Genomic DNA, 18,662 nt, shown 5'->3' on the forward strand with positions numbered 1-18,662 from the left:
TTTCCATTTGGTGAAAGATCAAGAAAAATCTTACTTCTGTATTCAGAGCAATGCTGAACAACTGAATGACAAGAAGACCTGCAGTAAAAACCCAGAGATGCCTCCTCAGTTTCTCTACCCACTCACAGGGACTGTTTGGGTGAGAAGTGACAATTATAGTGATGAAGCCTGTTCTCCTTCAGGAGAGTTAGAATATCTTTCTGCATTCCCATAGCACTTTTATTCTGTAACCCTTGCCTTCTTGGCTTCTACCTTGTCTGTGTAACTGAGGACCATTCAGGGGAAGTGGATAAGAATAACAGTGATTCCAACTGAAGTCCCCACCAATGTCATCACAAGAATCTCTGAATATAATCACAAGAAACCCAATGAAATCTCCTGACACTCTTGCAAGATGGTCAGGATGGCTTGTGAAGATTCTGGTGCCTGCAGTCTTGATAATGCCAATTTTTTGCTTCATCATGTGTCAGATGATGATGCTTCTCCATCTTCTCCTGCTAGTGATGTGGTGAGGCTTTACAGTCAGAATGAACCTGGTGACTCCAACTTCTTCACCTTGTGGCCTTGGGTACTTGACCTGATGCTTTGTTTTTTCATCTATAAAATGGAAATAATACTTACCAAAAAGGTGGGCGGGAAGATTAATGACAACAAATGCGAAGTGCCTGGGACATAGGCATACCTGGGCCATAGCAGGTCCTTGGTGTATTATTATCATGGCTCAACCCAAAAATTATTCTCTCCCACTGACATTATTATTATTATTATCAGGTCTCCCCTATTAGACCATAAGCTCTGTGAGAATCAGAGACTTTGTTTTGTTCACTGCTGTTTCTCTGTATCTAGGACAGTGCCTAGATCATAGTGGGTGCTCAGTAAATATTTGTTGAATCAATAAATGAAGTCCTAAATAAGTTGACCTTTTTTTTTTTTTTTTTTTTTGGAGACGGAATTTCGCTCTTGTTGCCCAGGCTGGAGTGCAGTGGCGCGGTCTTGGCTCACTGCAACCTCTGCCTCTCAGGTACAAGCGATTCTCCTGCCTCAGCCTCCCGAGTAGCTGGGATTACAGGCGCCTGCCACCATGCCTGGCTAATTTTTTGTAATTTTAGTAGAGATGGGGTTTCACCACGTTGGCCAGGCTGGTCTCGAACTCCTGACCTGAAGTGATCCTCCCACCTCGGCCTCCCAAAGTGCTGGGATTACAGGCGTGAGCCACCATGCCCGGCCGACCTTGTTTTTTTAGGTTCTTACTAAACTGGCTGGCATTCAGATGCTCTTACTCTCAGGGGAGTGTTCCCTCTGCCTGGAGCACTCCCTCTTCACCTGGTTAACTTCTACTCCTCCTTCTGATCTTAGCACAAGCATCACTCCTTTAGGGAAACCTCTCTGACCTTCTCTTTCATAGCATTTGTTAACAATATTGCAATTTTAATTTTATTTGTATAACTGTTTGATTAATATTTGACTGTAAACTTCCTAAGGACAGGGACCAGGTCTGCTGTACTTACCATTGTATATTCCCAGGCACTAGGAGTAGACCTTCAGCACAAATTTGTTGAATGAATAAATAACATCAATTTTACAAAGACCCCCCTATCTAGAAATTGGGGTCCAGTTTCACAAATTGGATCAGAGATTAACCCCAGGCTTTGCCAGTGCTGCACCATAAATCATTGCTTTCCCTTGTTTCTGGGTCAAGCACTGTGACTCTCTCCTACTGGGGCCAATTTGTCAGTCCCAAAGTGTCTCATTACTGTTTATCAGGACTTCATTATGCAGCTGGACCCTCCAGCGGGAGGTCTAGGAAAGCCAGGATATTGGCAGGGCTGGGAGTATGGGATGGGATTTGCCATTTACATCTACCCCACCCTCACTCCATTTATATTTAGTATTTATCACACTGAGTTGTAGTTGTTAATTTTCAAGTGTCTCCTTCTCTCCCACACAGTGAGGGCAGGATCTCTTGCCCACAGAGGCTACTCTGGTGTGCAGCAAATGCTCATAAGGGTTTCTTGAAGGAATGCAATGTTTTCCATGAGTGAAGCTTAATTGAGAACAGAAATCAACTCATAAGAGAGGGCACTACCTCTGGCATTTTTTTTTTTAAACCTGAGCCAATAAATCCCTTTTTGTTTACCTTAACTTGGATTGGGGTTTTCTGTTACTTGGAACTGAAAACATTCTGGTAGAGCATAACTAATGATGTTCAATATAAGATCTCTGATAGATTTTTGTTTTAGAATATTCACTTCCTATTTACTCCCTCTCACTTACCTCCATAAGGAGAATAAACTTCCCTATCCCTTGTCTTTGAGCTCGGCTATAGGACTGATCTTAGCCAGTGAGATTTTAGCAGACATATACAAGCAGTGTGTAAAAAGTGCTAGCACAGTTGGGTGTGCCCCCTTGTACCACTGCCATCTCCGTGACAGGAGTTCTTCCTGGGTCCCATCCCCAGAATGAATACTAGAATAGTGAACCAGAGCTCAACCAGCACATAGGAGCCAAACCCAGCTGAACCTGTATCTTGAAGCAAAGCCATCCACCCAAGCCTAGCCTAGATCAACCAGCCAACCCCCAGTCAACCTCTAAACCTATGAGAAATGAATGCTCCTTGTGGCATGCTGCTGAGATTTTATGGTGGTTTGTTAGGGAGCAATAGCTGACTGATCAGGGTCAGGGTTTTCCATACTTGACAGTGCATCTGAATTATCTAGACAACTTTAAAATAAATAAGAGATACTTGGGCATCACCTAGACTGTTTGGAGTACTGTTCAGAAATCTACATTCTGTTAAAATTCACTGGGTGGTATTTAGGTAGTGAGTCCCACAGCCTTTTGCTATCTGATATTTTGGGGTCACCAGTATTAAGGCATGTCATGGGTGTTACATTAATTCACCTCTAACAACCTTTTCCCTCTCTGAGATTATATGATCAAAGTCAGACAAATTCTGTTTCTGAAGCAGAGTTCTTTTCAAGAAATCTGTATTGAATTTGTTTTAGCTGATTTGGGGAAAGATGCAGATGTAAATTAATTTGTGACTTATGGCCCCAGGATTTTTTTTTTACTTGCTCTGTTGCCCAGTGCCCAGGTGGTACAGTGGCATGATCACAGCTCACTTGTAACCTTGAAATCCTGGGTGCAAGTGATCCTCTCACCTCAGCCTCCTGAATAGCTAAGACTACAGGTGCACACCACCACACTGGCTAATTAAATTTTTTTTTTTTTTTGTAGAGACAAGGTCTCACTATGTTGTTCAGTCTGGTCTTGAACTCCTGGCTTCAAGCAATCCTCCTGCCTCGGCCTCAGAAAGTGCTGAGATTACAAATGTGAGCCACCCACTCCCGCCGATTTTTTGCTTTTTATTTAATGGTTAACTTCTCTTAGTATTCCTGCCTGGGCTATGGTGAGCAGTGAAATGAAAATTCAAGGCAGAATACTGGGGCTTGGAGAGCCAAGACACAGGTCAGGAATGAAGCATGGAAGAGGTCAAGCTTAGCAGAGAAGCTGCTGAAGGTCTGAGAAAAAGCCTTAGCTGTGGCTTAGCAGTTAGGAACCTGAGATCCCACAATATTCAGAAAAGCCAGAAGTTCAATTTTAGTTGTAACATTTGGCATGCCACTAACAGTTTAGACGTGTGAGGCGAGTCTTAATAAAATGTTAAAAAATGTGAATTTATTTGTATAAAAAGTATGATGAAAGTACAATTTAAAATAGTTTTTTTTTTTCTTTGAGACAGAGTCTTGTGATCATGCCTGGGTGACGAAGTGAGACCCTGTTAGAAAAAAAAAAAGATAAAAATTCAGATCACAGAGAAAAATATAAAGAACAGGTAATTATAGGTAATTATTACTCATAAGCTGGTCTTTCAGACATAACCACTGTTAATATATTGCTGTATAGTGTTCTTCACTTTTTTCTCCTACGGATGTGTACACATTATATATATTCTAGAAAAATAGGGTTTTCCTATTACTCATTAGTATCCTGCTTTTTCCACGTCAGTAAACGCTAACCTAATTATCATCATTGTTAAAGCTGCATAATACTCCATTGTACTAAGAGGTACCGTACTTTAGTCCCCACTGATGGACATTTAAGTTATAAAGGCTGTGATGAACATCCTAATGTATACATTTTTGTGTGCTTATCCAGTTATCCTTTAGATAAATTCCAATAAATGGAATTGCTAGATTAAAGAGTAAACATATTTTAAAGGTTTTTCGATACATAGTCAAATTGACCTCCTAAAATGTATAAATTAGTAGTGCTCAGTCTGCCAATTCTTTTAACTCTTCTTAATCATCCAAAGGGAAAATAATTGTGTGTGCGTGTGTGTGCGTGATGGAGTTTCGCTCTTGTTGCCCAAGCTGGAGTGAAATAGTGCAATCTCTGCTCACTGCAACCTCTACCTCCCGGGTTCAAGCGATTCTCCTGCCTCAGCCTCCTGAGCAGCTGGGATTATAGGCGTTACAGGTGCGCGCCACCATGCCCGGCTAATTTCTTCTATTTTTAGTAGAAACGGGGTTTCACCATGTTAGCCAGGTTGGTTTCGAACTCCTGCCCTCAGGTGATCCGCCCACCTCGGCCTCTAAAAGTGCTGGGATTACAGGTGTGAGCCACTGCCCCTGGCCAGAGTTTTGTGGTTTTAATCTTTTATTACTAGTGGGTTCAAAATCTGTTTTCATGTATTTATTGTCTGTACTTTTTGTGAATAAGAGTCAAGCTTCCTATTTTTCTATTATGTCAACTTTTTCTTCTTGACATATAACTTTATATTAAGTATATTGTCTCATATTTGCACTGAAGACATTTTTCCTAATGTGGCTTTGCTTGTGGTGGCTTTTCACACATTTCTTAATTTTATGAATCAAATTGATCAGTTTTTCAATGAGACTTAAAATTCCTTCTGGGGTGGGATGCAATATAATAGAATGAAAAAGGCAGAGGACTTTCACACAATTCAGTCCATGATCTTAGTACCTATGTCTAGGTATCACCTAGCAGGATGTGGTAGGAAGAGCACTGGACTGGGAGTCAGATCACCTTGCCTCTCTGGGTCCCTACTTCCTCATCTGTAGAATGCAGATAAGAATGAAAACTCCCTCCGAGGCCTGTAAAAAAATAATTGAAGAGAATGCACATAAAGAGCTTTCACCAGGCCTTGTATATTAGAAAATCCTCTCTGAATCTCAGCTTTTGTTAGGGGGAGAGGGCAACACAGACTTTTGTAAAACTATTTTCACTCAGTTGTATGTGAGTCTACGGGAATGAGGTGGGAATGAGGAACCTAGAAATCTAACCATTCACCCAACATCTCTGAGAACTGCATGGCTAGAGTCAGAACTTGGGCTCCCATCCTGGTCCTGCCCATTTCTTGGTATGCAACCTTGGACAAGTCACCTTTACCTCTTCCGTGACTCAGTTTCTTCCACCTAAAAACTATTATAGATATACGACAGACCACCTGCCCTCATTCCCAGCCCTGCTGCTGGGCGAAGGAAACGCTTCAAAAACAGCTCACAAAGGGCGGCAAACAAGTCTGTTACGGTGCAGCCTACCGCCGAGGGGTGGCCAAACCCCGGCCCCCGCGCCCCTGCCCTGTCGCAGGAACAATAGCTCCCCTGGAGGCGGCGCCGGCCGCGGCCGGGGGCGGAGCTGTCGGCGCGGGAGCTGGGGGTGTGCGCGGGGCGGGGTCGCAGCCTCCCCTCCCGCCGGCGGCTCCGTCACGCGCCCCTCACCGGGCGGGCCGGGGTCTTTGTGACGCGGTGGCAACGGCCACGGACACAAAGGGAAGGCGAGGAGGCGAGCAAGAGGCTGGGCCTGCCTCCGGCCCGCGACCCCCGCCCGCCGCGCGCGCGCCCGCCCGCTCCCCTCGCCGCGGTGTCCCCCACGCCGGCTCGCACCCTCGCGCGCACCCTTGCGCGCCCGCGACCCTCGCACGCGCCCGGACCCACCGACTCCGTCCCGAGCGCCGCGGGCCCGGGCCTGGCGGGCGCTGCGGGTGGGGCGGGGATGCTGACGGGCTGCTCCCCGGCTCAGCGGCGCGGCTGCTAGGAGGCACCGAGGCAGCGGCGGGGCTCTGGGCGCGCGGCTGGATGCCCCCGGCCTGCGGCTCCCTGCGCTTCCCGCCGTCCAGGGGCACCAGTCATGGGCGCCGCGGCCGCTGAGGCGCCGCTCCGGCTGCCTGCCGCGCCTCCGCTCGCCTTCTGCTGCTACACGTCGGTGCTTCTGCTCTTCGCCTTCTCTCTGCCCGGGAGCCGCGCGTCCAACCAGCCCCCGGGTGGTGGCGGCGGCAGCGGCGGGGACTGTCCCGGCGGCAAAGGCAAGAGCATCAACTGCTCAGGTAGGACCGGTCGGAGCCGGCCCTAGGTCTTCCCACCCCTCCGTTGCCGCCTCCCTCGTGGTCCCTGCGGTCGGCCGGGCTGGGAAAGACCCCGTCGTGGGGGTCCCAGGGAGCTGGGCCCGAGGTGAGGGTGAGCGAGGGCGGAGGGCAGGGCGCGAGCGTGCGGTGTGGCTTTGGGACCGGCGCTGGGGATGGGAGTGGCCGTGGGTGCGTCCGAGTGTGTCGAGTGGCTGGGCGAGGGCGGCCCGGCGTGTGGGGAGGCGATGGGGCCGGGGCCGGGGCCGGCGAGGCTGAGCGGCCGGCAGGGGCTCCCGGTGTGGTCGTGGGTGTGCTCGCGGGAGCGCGTGTTTGTGTTGTGAAGGCTGAGGGGAGGGAGGGCGGCCCCAGGCAGGGATCTGTGTGTGTGTGTGCAGAGTGCGGTGGGTGGGAGACGGCGAGGGGCTGGGCGGGGTGAGGGCAGGGGAGTGACCATGTGCTGATGTGCTGGGGAGATTCTTCCTTAAGGCACTGGGGTCTCGGGGGTGGGGGTCATGTGGATAAAGGGAACGGGTTGTCTTGAGGACGCGGTTTGGCGATGCAGAGTGACTGTGTGTGTGTGTGCGCGCGCGCGCGTGTGTGTTCTTTGGGTTCTGAGATGGGATCTGGGGGCTTAGAGTGACCTCGGGTCTGTGGATATGAGCGGGGAAAGTCCCAGGGCCCAGGAAGTGACCCTGTGTTTTTGTGTGTTGTGTGTGAAGCCTGGGGCTCAGTTAGTCACCCTGGGGTATGCACTGAAGAGGAGGGACGGGTGCCCTATAGCGAACCCCATTTATGTCTTTTCAAAGGGGAGGGGGCTTGGGAGTCATCATCCTGTGTAGGGTTTGGTTGTAGAAAGAGGAAATTAGGTCTCAGGGAATGCCCTTGTGTAGCAAGGTGTAACCCTGGGTTATTAAAGTGTGGAAAGAGAGAATTGGGTCCCAGGGAAGATGTCGTGCCTGTGTGTGTGTGTGTTTTGCGGGAGGGCCTGGATACTGGCAGCAGCGGGGAGCAAGGGAGTGACCTCTCCCCTCTCTCCAAGGCCGCTTGCCCCCTCACAGCTGTTGGAAACAAAGAGCTTGCTGAGGCTTTAGTGGATAACACTGGGGAGGAGGGTCCCAGCAGTAAAGTTCCTCTTCATTTCTAAAGGGGTCCCAGAGGCGCACAAGGATTATGGCCCTGGGGCAAAGACAGGCATTCAGGTCTCATTTTTTGAGTGGAGGGTCTTCTTGGAGCTGGCCTAGCAGATGCTAGTGATCATAAGCCACATCCTTGCTAACTTGCCCTTTTATCAATTCTGGAGCCTTCTCTTGTCTTCTTTAAACCAAGGCGGAGTAGGGGGAGGAGGGAGGAACATAAGGCCACTGGGAATCTGCCGGATAACCTTTATACTTTTGGGCTCTTGAAGGGGCATTATTTCTGGAAGAGTGAGGAAGGAGCAAGAGAGTCTCAGCGCAGATGCTTATGCTACCCTAAATGAAGCAAGCCTTTGGCCCGCTATTTAGGTTTGAAGGCCTTAAAGCTTTTAATAATTTTCATATGGTAATGTTTTATGAGGGGAATGGCAGTTTTGAGCACAGTAAACAATGGCATGTCCATTAAAAGCATTTCCATCTGTGAAAAAACTTTTCTGTTATTTTTCTGATGTTGAACGGGATATGGGGTAATGCTTTATTACATAATCATACTTTAAGAATAAAAACCAGTTGTATATTAGAGTGCCTTTTTATGTAACAAATATTAATTATCAAACTTGTAAGTGATCGCACCATGTCAATATTTTTCCAGCTAATGTGTCGCGGGTATTTGTTCTTGCTAAGCTAATTCGTTCTTAGCAAAATATAGTGTGTCTTGATGGGATGTTTTTGTGTGTACTTTCTAACTTGCATAGTTCAAGTTTTAAGAAAGGAAATAAAAGAAATAGAGGGATGGATACCCTTGAGGATGCGGATACCAAGGGTATCACCAAGGATACCCTTGGTGATGCAGAGTGACTGTGTGTGTGTGTGTGTGTGTGTGTGTGTGTTCTTTGGGTTCTAAGATGGAATGTAGGGGCTTGGAGTGACCTCTGGTATGGGCAGGAAAGTCCCAGGGCCCGAGAAGTGAACCTGTGTTTTTGTGTGGTGTGTGTGTGTGTGTGAAGCCTGGGGCTCAGTTAGTCACCGTGGGGTACTATGCATTGAAGAGGAGGGGTGGGTGACACGCAGTGTGGGAAAAAGGGGACTGATCTAGGGGTCATGGTCCTTGTTAAGCAGCTGTGTAATTTGGGGCAAGTTACTTAATTTCTCTTAGTTTCCATTCCTTTTAAAAAAGAGACTTGGATTTAGTAATATCTGAGTCTTCTTTCACCCGTATTCATCACTGATATAAATGTCAATAAATTAAGCTGATCAAATAAAATGTTTTCTAGCAGGAAGATATACTTGAATAACTGGGTCTAAAGCTAGAGTTTTAACTAAATGATACTTGTAGATTCTTATTGTAACTTTTTAGGATGAAGATTTGGGAACGATTCATATGGAAAAAAATTTTTTTTGGTTGGTAAGTTTGAGAACCATAGTAATACAGTCTGGACACACACATCTATTAATGCAGCTCGAAATTGTGCACAGTTTGTTTAGTAGCTTTTATTATCTAGGTATCCCCCCGCAAACTGAAGTTTACTCTGTCATGTTTTTTTTTTGAGATGGAGTCTCACTTTGTCACCCAGGCTAGAGTGCAGTGGCGCAATCCTGGCTGACTGCAACCTCTGGCTCCTGGGTTCAGGTGATTCTCCTGCCTCAGCCTCCGGAGTAGCTGGGACTACAGGCGCCCACCACCATGCCGGGCTAATTTGTATTTTTAGTAGGGTTGGGGTTTCACAATGTTGGCCAGGCTGATCTTGAACTCTTGACTTCAGGTGATCCGCCCGCCTCGGCCTCCCAAAGTGTTGAGATTACAGGTGTGAGCCAATGTGCCTGGCCTATTTCGTTTTTTTTTTTTTTGAGACGGAGTCTTGCTCTGTCACCCAGGCTGGAGTGCAGTGGCGCGATCTCTGCTCACAGCAAGCTCCGCCTCCCGGGTTCTCGCCATTCTCCTGCCTCAGCCTCCCCAGTAGCTGGGACTACAGGCACCCGCCACCATGCCTGGCTGATTTTTTGTATTTTTAGTAGAGACGGGGTTTCATCGTGTTAGCCAGGATGGTCTCGATCTCCTGACCTCGTGATCTGCCAGCCTCGGCCTCCCAAAGTGCTGGGATTACAGGCATGAGCCACTGCGCCCGGCCTATTTCAGTTTTAAAACTAAATACAGCCCTCGATTCCCTGTAGATATTCATTTTTGGTTTTGGACCATCATTTCAGCCTACTGTGAGCTTTCTGGAGCTGATTCAGTCAGGCTGTGTGTGTTGGGTCACTCACAGGTTTTTTTCACTTGCAAATGTGAAGAGCAGTCCTATGGCTTCATTAAATTAATAGAAGTTGTCTAGATTGTGAAAAAGGATGGAACCCTGCGACATATTACTGGAGACTTTCTACCAACTTGGTTGATGTTGTTACGTTAGTCAACCAGATGTTCAACTAGCTATGCATCCTGTTAGTTGAATTTAACAGATTTTCGAGCTTCTGCTCTTCAACATTTTCCCATTTTGTTCACCAGCCTATTATTTAAAAGATTCTTTCAGATTGTCTTGTTAGATTGTTATGTATATATATCATCCTGTCATCGTCCCTTTTTCCATTTTAGTAATCCTGTTAAATAAAAAGCACATGTTGTATAGCCTGCCTTAATAAAGAGCTGATGGTGGCTTTCTCATTTTACTGTATTCGAAAACTTATTTATCCATTTTAGAATTTTTCAGCAGTTGCATAGCAGGTTTACCCACAGATGTTTTTCTGGATCTGCATTCTGCCTTTTTTTTTTTTTTTTTTTTTTGAGATGGAGTCTTGCTCTGTCGCCCAGGCTGGAGTGCAGTGGCATGATCTCGGCTCACTGTAACCTCTGCCTTCCAGGTTCAAGCAGTTCTCCTGCCTCAAGCCTCCCGAGTAGCTGGGACTACAGGCGCACACCACCACGCCCGGCTAATTGTTTGTATTTTAGTAGATATGGGGTTTCACTGTGTTGCCCATTCTGGTCTCGAACTCCTGAGCTCAGGCAATCTGCCTACCTTGGCCTTCCAGAGTGCTAGGATTGCAGGCATGAGCCACTGTGCCCGGCCTGCGTTTCTCCTTTTTTGAAATTTGAGCATGTGTTTATTTTTATTTATTTTATTTCTGGTCTTCTGGCACCTTGTCAAGGTAGCTTAGATAATTTGTGGTAGTTTTTAAGGCAGATGTAAAAGTTTTTTCAGCATCATGGAGTGTGAGTTGTTTGGATCAGAAAGCATATTCTTTTGAACTAGCTCTGTATTCTGTTACTGTCCCCTACCCATGCCACTTACCTTAGAAGCTGGTTTCCTTTTATCAGATTTCTGACCTCCCTAGCTTGAAGATCATGCTTCTTGATGAAGATGAAGCATAGGGAATTGGCCCTGTTGTCTCTTGATATTGCATCTTCCCTAAGCAGTGGGCCTTTGGTTTATCTCTTCTTGTTCTCAACAAGACTTTTTTGTTTGTTTGTTTGTTTGTTTGAGACAGGGTCTCATTCCTGTCGCCCAGGCTGGCGTGTAGTGACGCAGTCTCAGCTTACTGCAGCCTCAACTTCTTGGGCTCAGGTGATTCTCAGCCTCCTGAGTAGTTCGGACTATAGGTGCGTGCCACCACACTCGGCTAATTTTTTGTGTTTTTAGTAGAGACAAGGCTTCGCCATGATGCCCAGGCTGGAACAAGACTTCTTTTGTTGTCTTCTTGCCGCAGTTCTCCACTTATTCTGGACTTTAGACTTATTGCGATTAAAAGAAAAACTTCAATTTTATATCTTTTTTATTTATGCTTATTTTTTTTTTAAAGCTAACTTAACAGAAAGTTCCCAGTTATCCAAAGAGAAAAAAAGCTTGGAAATACATGACATATGTGAAGAAAGATAAACTTGAATTTAGGAGACCAGGTAACCTTAGACTGACTGACTTTGTTTTTCATTTGTGAAATGAAGATGATGATGGTCCTTTTTGGCTCTGGGATATTTGAGAAGAACAAATGAGACTAACCATGTGGGGCATTTCTAGCTTAGGGAATATGGTTAAAGAGGTAGAAGAACATACTGAGAGACCAGTAAGTGGCATTTCGTGATAGATATAAGGTAGAGAATTTGAAATGGGTTTTAACTAGAAGTGGGTCCTCTGGATTATTATATGGTGGTAGGAATGGTATTAATGGATGATATAAATGTCAGATTATGAGAAGTGCCTTATTTGTGGCAATTCAGGATTCTCGGGAATAAAAGTGAGTTTTTCTAATTAATGGGGAATCTCGGGCAGGGCATTTATCTTCTAGATCCCTGTTGTGTAAAATGTGGATGGATAATAATTAATTTAGCAAACCTTGATTGAATACTGCGTAGTGTAATCTAATATACTGGATGTTAAGGGAAATATGTGAGAAGGCTTCCCTGCTTTCAAGGGCCTTATAATCTTATAGAGGTGGTTAGCCTCTTACAGATATATACAGTGGAAGTTTCTGTTTACCACATCTGGGCTTGCTTCCCCACAGCAGTCCCCATCAATAAGCATTTATTGAGCACGAACAAGATAGGATTTTTTAAAAGGGGTACAGTTAAGTGGATTTATATATATTCACAAAATTGTACAACTGTCACCACTCTCTAATTCCAGAAAATTTTCATCACCCCCAAAAGAAACCCCATAGCTATTAACAGTCATTCCACATTCCTCGCCTCCCCAGTCCCTGGTTACTACTAATCTACTCTCTATGGATTTGCCTATTCTAGATATGCATGCAAATGGGATCATATGAGGTGTGTTCTTTTGTGTCTGGCTTCTTTCCCTTAGCATAATGTTTTCAGTGTGCATCCATGTTGTAGCGTGTATCAGAACTTCATTCCTTTTTATGGCCAAATAATATTCCATTGTATGGATAAACCACATTTTGCATATCCATTTCTCTACTGATGGATATTTGAGTTGCTTTTACTTTTTGGCTGTTATGAATAATGCTGCTGTAACATTCATGGACAAGTTTTTTGTGGACACATGTTTTCAGTTCTGTTGTGTATGTATCTAGGAGTGGAATTGCTTGGTCATATGGTAACTCTGTGTTTCACATTTTGAGGAATTACCAAACGGTTTTCCAAAGTGGCTGCACCATTTTACATTTCTAGCAGCAATGTTTGAAGATCCTAATTTCTCCAGCATCTTCTCCAACACTTGTTATTGTCTGTCTGTTTGATTTTGGCCATCCTAGTGGGTGTGAAGTTATGTATCAATGTCGTTTTTATTTGTATTTTCCTAATGGCTATTGATATTAAGCATCTTTTAATGAATGTATTGGCTATCTGTATATCTTCTTTGGAGAAATGTCTATTCAGATCCTTTGCTGGGCTTGATTTTGACATCTTGGAGTAATCATTCCCTTAGTAAATCATACTAATCAGTTCCCACAGAAAGCACAGAGATGCTCAAATGCTAAGTTGGCTCTCGTTGTTTGTCATTTGATTTTTCTGCTTACTAAGCAAGAGTCAGTTGTATTTGTTTTCAAACTTATTTATACCAGTGGTAATTATGAGTATAATTTAATAAATATTACTCAAATCGATGAAATATGAATACAAAAAGTTGTTTTTATGAAATGCTTTCAAAAGACTTGATAAAGACAAGAAGCTGAAAGAATTGCCTCTGAACGAATTAAATTATGGTCAAGACAACTGAAACAGAGTGGAGAAACCCTGTAAACTTTTGGAAGGATTTCCCAGAAAACACTGCAAGTATTTTTAAGCCCCTGTTCTACTTAAAGGAAAGGAAAATGGACATTGTAGATCTAATGGATTATGGGTGTGATTTATCTAAGGAAGTGGGGAACTGTGTTTGGCAGACTTACACTCAAAAAAAAGGTCTTGGTGCTACATTGGGAAATGAATGTATAATTACGTATTTAAGACTAAAATGGCTAAAATAGGTATCATTTTAAATGGTTTCTGCCTTAACTGACTTTTTTGGTTAATAGATCAATGATCACTCTTGTATATGTTTGAAAAGAGGATTTCCACTGTACAAGGTGCCCTGAGGAAGATACAGATGTGGTGTCATGGGAATGTGTAATTCTGATTTGTAGGAATCAAAACTGGTTTCCTGGAGTAAGTGGCACTCAAGCTGGGCTGTATGAGGAGAGTAGAATATCACCTGGAAACAACAGATGCACTTTTGCCTGAGGCCTTTGCTGTTGATGTTCCTTTGGCTTGGAATCTTCTCGTCCCAGTTCCTACAGTTGTTTGCTCTAATGTCACCTTCAGTGGTGCCTTAAATTACAGCCTTCTCCACCTTCCATCCACAATGTCTTTCTCACATGCTAATCTTCCTTTGTGCTTTTTCTTGCTCTAGGACACCTTTTCCTGTGTGACATACTATACGTTTTACTTGTTTTCTGTCTCTGTATGTAGCTCTATGAAGGCAGAGATTTTTATCTGTTTTGTTTACCACTGTATTGACAGTGTCCAGATTGGTGTCTGGTACGAAGTTAGGTTCCCATTACGTATTTATTTGTGGAATAGATTAATGGCTGAATGAACATAGGAGCTGAACATAGATGAATGAACATAGAATACCTCTTAGGAAGGGTATTCTAGGCTGAAGGAATAGCTTTAGGAAAGGCACAAAGGTGGAAAAGAGAAGGGAGTCTTTTCGAAATACTAAATTGCGGGGATTAAGGCAGGAGATTATGCCACCACATTAAGGTCTTCAAGGCCCATCTGAAGTTTTGGCATTTGGTTCAAAGACATCAAGAAGCTTTTAAAGGGTTTGAGTGACATTATGGTTTTAGAAAACAAAGTCTGAAATTGGTGAAGATGGAATGGAGAAGGGAAGAGCCTGGCGGTACGATGAAAGGTAACAGTAGAAATGGGAAGAATCGAGAGGACTTGTTTAGCCTGCACAGGTTTTTTTTTTTGTTTTTTTTTTTTAAATTGTTGTTGTTTTTTGAGACAGAGTCTAGCTCTGTCACCAGGCTGGAGTGCAGTGGCATGATCTCAGCTCACTGCAACCTCCGCCTCCCAGGTTCAAGCGATTCTCCTGCCTTAGCCTCCTGAGTTGCTGGTACTGCAGGCGCATACCACTACGCCCAGCTAATTTTTATATTTTTAGTAAAGACGGGGTTTCACCGTGTTGGCTAGGATGGTCTCGGTCTCCTTGTGATCTGCCTGCCTCGGCCTCCCAAAGTGCTGGAATTACAGGCGTGAGCCACTGCGCCCAGTCTAGCCTGCACAGTTTTTTTAAAAAGTTACATTGGTTGTTAGCCATTAAAAATCTGGAGGTTTCACTTGGCAATCTATTTTTCTGCCGACTCTTCTTCTTCTTCTTTTCTTTTCTTTCTTTCTTTTTTTTTTTTTTTTTGGATACAGTATCTTGCTCTGTTGCCCAGGCTGGAGTGCAGCGGCTTGATCTTTGCTCACTGCAACCTCCGCCTCCCAGGTTCAAACGATTCTCCTGCCTCAACCTCCAGAGTAGCTGGGATTACAGGTGCACGCCACCACGCCTGGCTAATTTTTGAATTTTTAGTAGAGACGGGTTTTCACCATGTTGGCCAGGCTGGTCTTGAACTCCTGACCTCAAGTAATCTGCCTGCCTCGGCCTCCCAAAGTGCTGGGATTACAGGCGTGAGCCACCACTCTGGCCTGCATTCTCTTCTAAACTTGGAGGTACTGTCAGCATTGGGCTTTTATTTCCACATTGCAAAAATCAGTCAGTGCTGTCTAGTGAGGCATGAGCTCTTTACTTTGCCCAGTCCTCAACCAGCCAGCCTCTTTTATTGATCTTTTTCTGCCTAAACTTCTGGATCTTCTGCTATAGATGGTGGGGTGAGTTGTGATGCTCTTAATTTGAGATGGAGAGCCTGTTTGGAGGAGAGTCAAATTGGTGTACATTCCCTCATTCCTGTTATTCACAATTACATGTTTGGATGGGAGACCTTATTTCTCCAGTGCCTAGGTGTTTTGGTCTGAACTCCTCTCCTGCCTGTACTCCTTGTAACTTCCACTGTATTGTTCTTCTTTTTAACTCTTTCCTTGAATCCACTTCCTCCTTTGTATTTGAAACCTACCCTGCTATCTCTGATTATACCATTGTCCTTGAATCACTCTCTGATGTTTTTATGTCTATTTTTTTTCTTAATTTTATCCCTTAAACTTTCCCTTTTGTCTCTTTCTAAATTCTTTAGTTGGATATAGATCATTATGTTTCTTTAACTACATTGTCATTTATGATAAAATTTCTCTTATTGTTGTGAAACACATGAATTTATATATGTTACAGATGGGTTTTTTCATGATTTTGCATTATGGTCTAAGAATGTGTCATATGGAATCTCTGGGTTTTCATATTAAACTAGGTGCGTCCAGGCGCGGTGGCTCATGCCTGTGATCCCAGCACTTTGGGAGCCCGAGGCGGGTGGATCACCTGAGGTCAGGAGTTGGAGACCAGCCTGGCCAACATGACGAAAACTCGTCTCTATTAAAAATACAAAAATTAGCCGGGCATGGTGGCGCATGCCTGTAATCCCAGCTACTCAGGAGGCTGAGGCAGGAGAATCGCTTGAACCTGGGAGGTGGAGGTTGCAGTGAGCCGAGATCGCACCGTTGCACTCCAGCCTGGGCAACAAGAGAGAAACAACGTCTCAAAAAACAAACAAACAAACAAACAAACAAACAAGGTGTATCTTTGTATTCTAGTATGAAAACAAATTTTGTGAAAGATTCTTCTATCCAGAAGAGTTATTTCCTTGACTTCTCAGTCTCCATGTTATGTTAACTATTATTTTTACTTAAGTTTACTTTATTTTCATGTAATTTCAAACTTAGAAAAATGTTGTAATAGTATACCCAGATTCCCCAATTAAGATTTTACCACATTTGCTTTAAGTCTCTCTTTGTATATCTACTCTTTCTCTCTCTATCGTCTATCTGTCTTTTTTTTTTTTCACTGAACTTGGCTCTGTCAAGTTGGCCCCTACCAAAGGGAGAGGGTTAATTTATGTTTTAGTTCCATACTTTAAATTTTTTGTTTTGTCATCTCCTCTTAATTAAATAGTAAAACTTCCACTTATAATGATAGGTTTATTTTTCACAGTTTTTCAGTTTTTCTTATATTTTTGTTATTCTATGTAGGACATATACATTGAACATTATTTTGTATCATAATTTGTTGTACTTTTACCTTTGTATAGAGTAGATTTCAAGTATCTCTTGAAGTTATCATAGGACCCAACCTTTTCTGGATTTGTGTTTATATTTTAGTTTTTAGGTGTTGGGATTTGTCTCCCAATAGAGTTATAGATCATTCTGCTTTCAGTGGCATTCAACTCATTTACATTAAATTAAGTAATTGATATCTGTGCTACCCTCCATCATCATCTTTTTTCTAAATTGCACAATCCAGTGTTTTCAACTATAGTCACAAGGTTGTGGAACATTTTCATCTCCTCCAAAAGGAACTTTACATTTTTTTTTTTTTTTTGAGATGGAGTCTCTCTCTGTTGCCCAGGCTGGAGTGCAATGGTGCGATCTTGGCTCACCGCAACCTCTGCCTCCTGGGTTCAAGCGATTCTCCCTGCCTCAGGCTCTTGAATAGCTGGGATTACAAGCGCCCATCACCATGCCCGGCTAATTTTTTTATTTTTAGTAGAGGCGGGGTTTTACTATGTTGTCCAGGCTGGTCTTGAACTCCTGACCTCAGGTGATCCGCCTGCCTCGGCCTCCCAAAGTGTTGGGATTACAGGCGTGAGCCGCCGCGCCTGGCCAAGGAACTTTACATTCTTTAGCAGTCACTCCCCAATCCCCACCTCTCCTCATCCAGCCCTAGGCAACCACTGACGTACTTTTTTTTTTGAAACAGTCTCTATCCTCCAGGCTAGAGGACAGTGGTGTGATCTTGGAGGCCTGCAACCTCCACCTCCCCGGTTCAAGAGATTCTCATACCTCGGCATGAGATTCAGGTGCCTGTCACTGCACCTGGCTAATTTTGTAATTTTAGTAGAGACGGAGTTTCACTGTGTTGGCCAGGCTGGTCTCAAACTCCTGACCTCAAGTGATCTGCCTGCCTCGGCCTCCTAAAATGTTGGGATTACAGGCATGAGCCACCAACCCTGGCCATGATTTACTATCTTTTGCTGTAGATTTGTCTATTCTGGACATCTCATTTAAATGGAATCATACAATATGACCTTTCATAATTGGCTTCTTTCACTTAGCATGATGTTTTTAAGGTTAATCCATGTTGTAGGATGTATCAGAATTTCATTCCTTTTTTTGACTGAGTAATATTTCATTATCTCGATAATACCACATTTTGTTTATCCATTCAGTATCCGTTCATCTGTTGATAGACATTTTTTTGTTTTCACTTTTTGACTATTATGAATAATGCCACCATGGATATTCATGTACAAGTTTTTGTGTAAATACATGGTTTCATAGCTCTTGGGTGTATGTATTCCACCTAGGAGTGGAATTCCTGGGTCACGTGGTGACTCCATGTTTAACATTTTGAAGATCTGCCAAACTGCTGTCCATGTAAAACTCTATGTTTAACATTTGAGGATTTGCCAAACTATTGTAAATGGTTGCAGCATTTCACATTTTCATCAGCTATGTGTGAACATTCCATTTTCCACATCCTCACCAACCTTTGTTATTGTCTTCTTTGTTATAACCAACCATCTTCATTTAAGTTCCTATTTGTTATCCTTCATTTTCCCTATATATGTGGTTTCTTTAATGGAATTTAAATTCTCAATTTCTTTTAAGCTGGATTGGGAGATAACTTCAACCTATTTATCCCCCTTCATTTTTTACATTGTTAGAAACATTGTCTTAACTATTTTCTTTATTCATATAATTCTGTTATTAGCTTCTTGAGCATTTAGGGGCTTGGCATACTTCTCATGTACTTGGAAATTCTATACTTAAATCTGAAAATTCTCTCCATATATGCTTTTAGTTTATTAGGTAACTTAATTTATTGTAATTCCTTTGCTACTATTCAAATTCATTTATTTTTTAAAAAGTATCATGTATTTTCCATGGCTCAGCAGCCTTGTCATTTTTTCAGAAGTCATTTAAGGTTCTAAAGTTCTTAACATATTCTTTTACCTTTAAAAACTTTGGCAGGTTATTATATTTTCAACCACAGCTCAATTTCTCTCTCTCTTTTTTTTTTTTT

The 18,662-nt window shown here is 43.6% G+C and overlaps 1 protein-coding gene across 1 annotated transcript in view; it reads left to right on the forward strand.

Annotated features, from left to right (window-relative positions):
* The first annotated feature begins 5,706 nt into the window (after positions 1-5,706).
* Positions 5,707-18,662, forward strand: part of TMEFF1 (transmembrane protein with EGF like and two follistatin like domains 1) — a 104,424-nt gene continuing 91,468 nt past the window's right edge. Inside the window, exon 1 of the mRNA XM_031014552.3 lies at positions 5,707-6,349. Within this exon, the coding sequence (XP_030870412.2) occupies positions 6,154-6,349 (196 nt within the window). The 5' untranslated portion in view covers positions 5,707-6,153. The remainder of the gene's footprint in view (positions 6,350-18,662) is intronic.

The sequence above is a fragment of the Gorilla gorilla genome, chromosome 13, assembly GCF_029281585.2.
Source record: "Gorilla gorilla gorilla isolate KB3781 chromosome 13, NHGRI_mGorGor1-v2.1_pri, whole genome shotgun sequence".
In the NCBI taxonomy this organism is placed as follows: domain Eukaryota; kingdom Metazoa; phylum Chordata; class Mammalia; order Primates; family Hominidae; genus Gorilla; species Gorilla gorilla.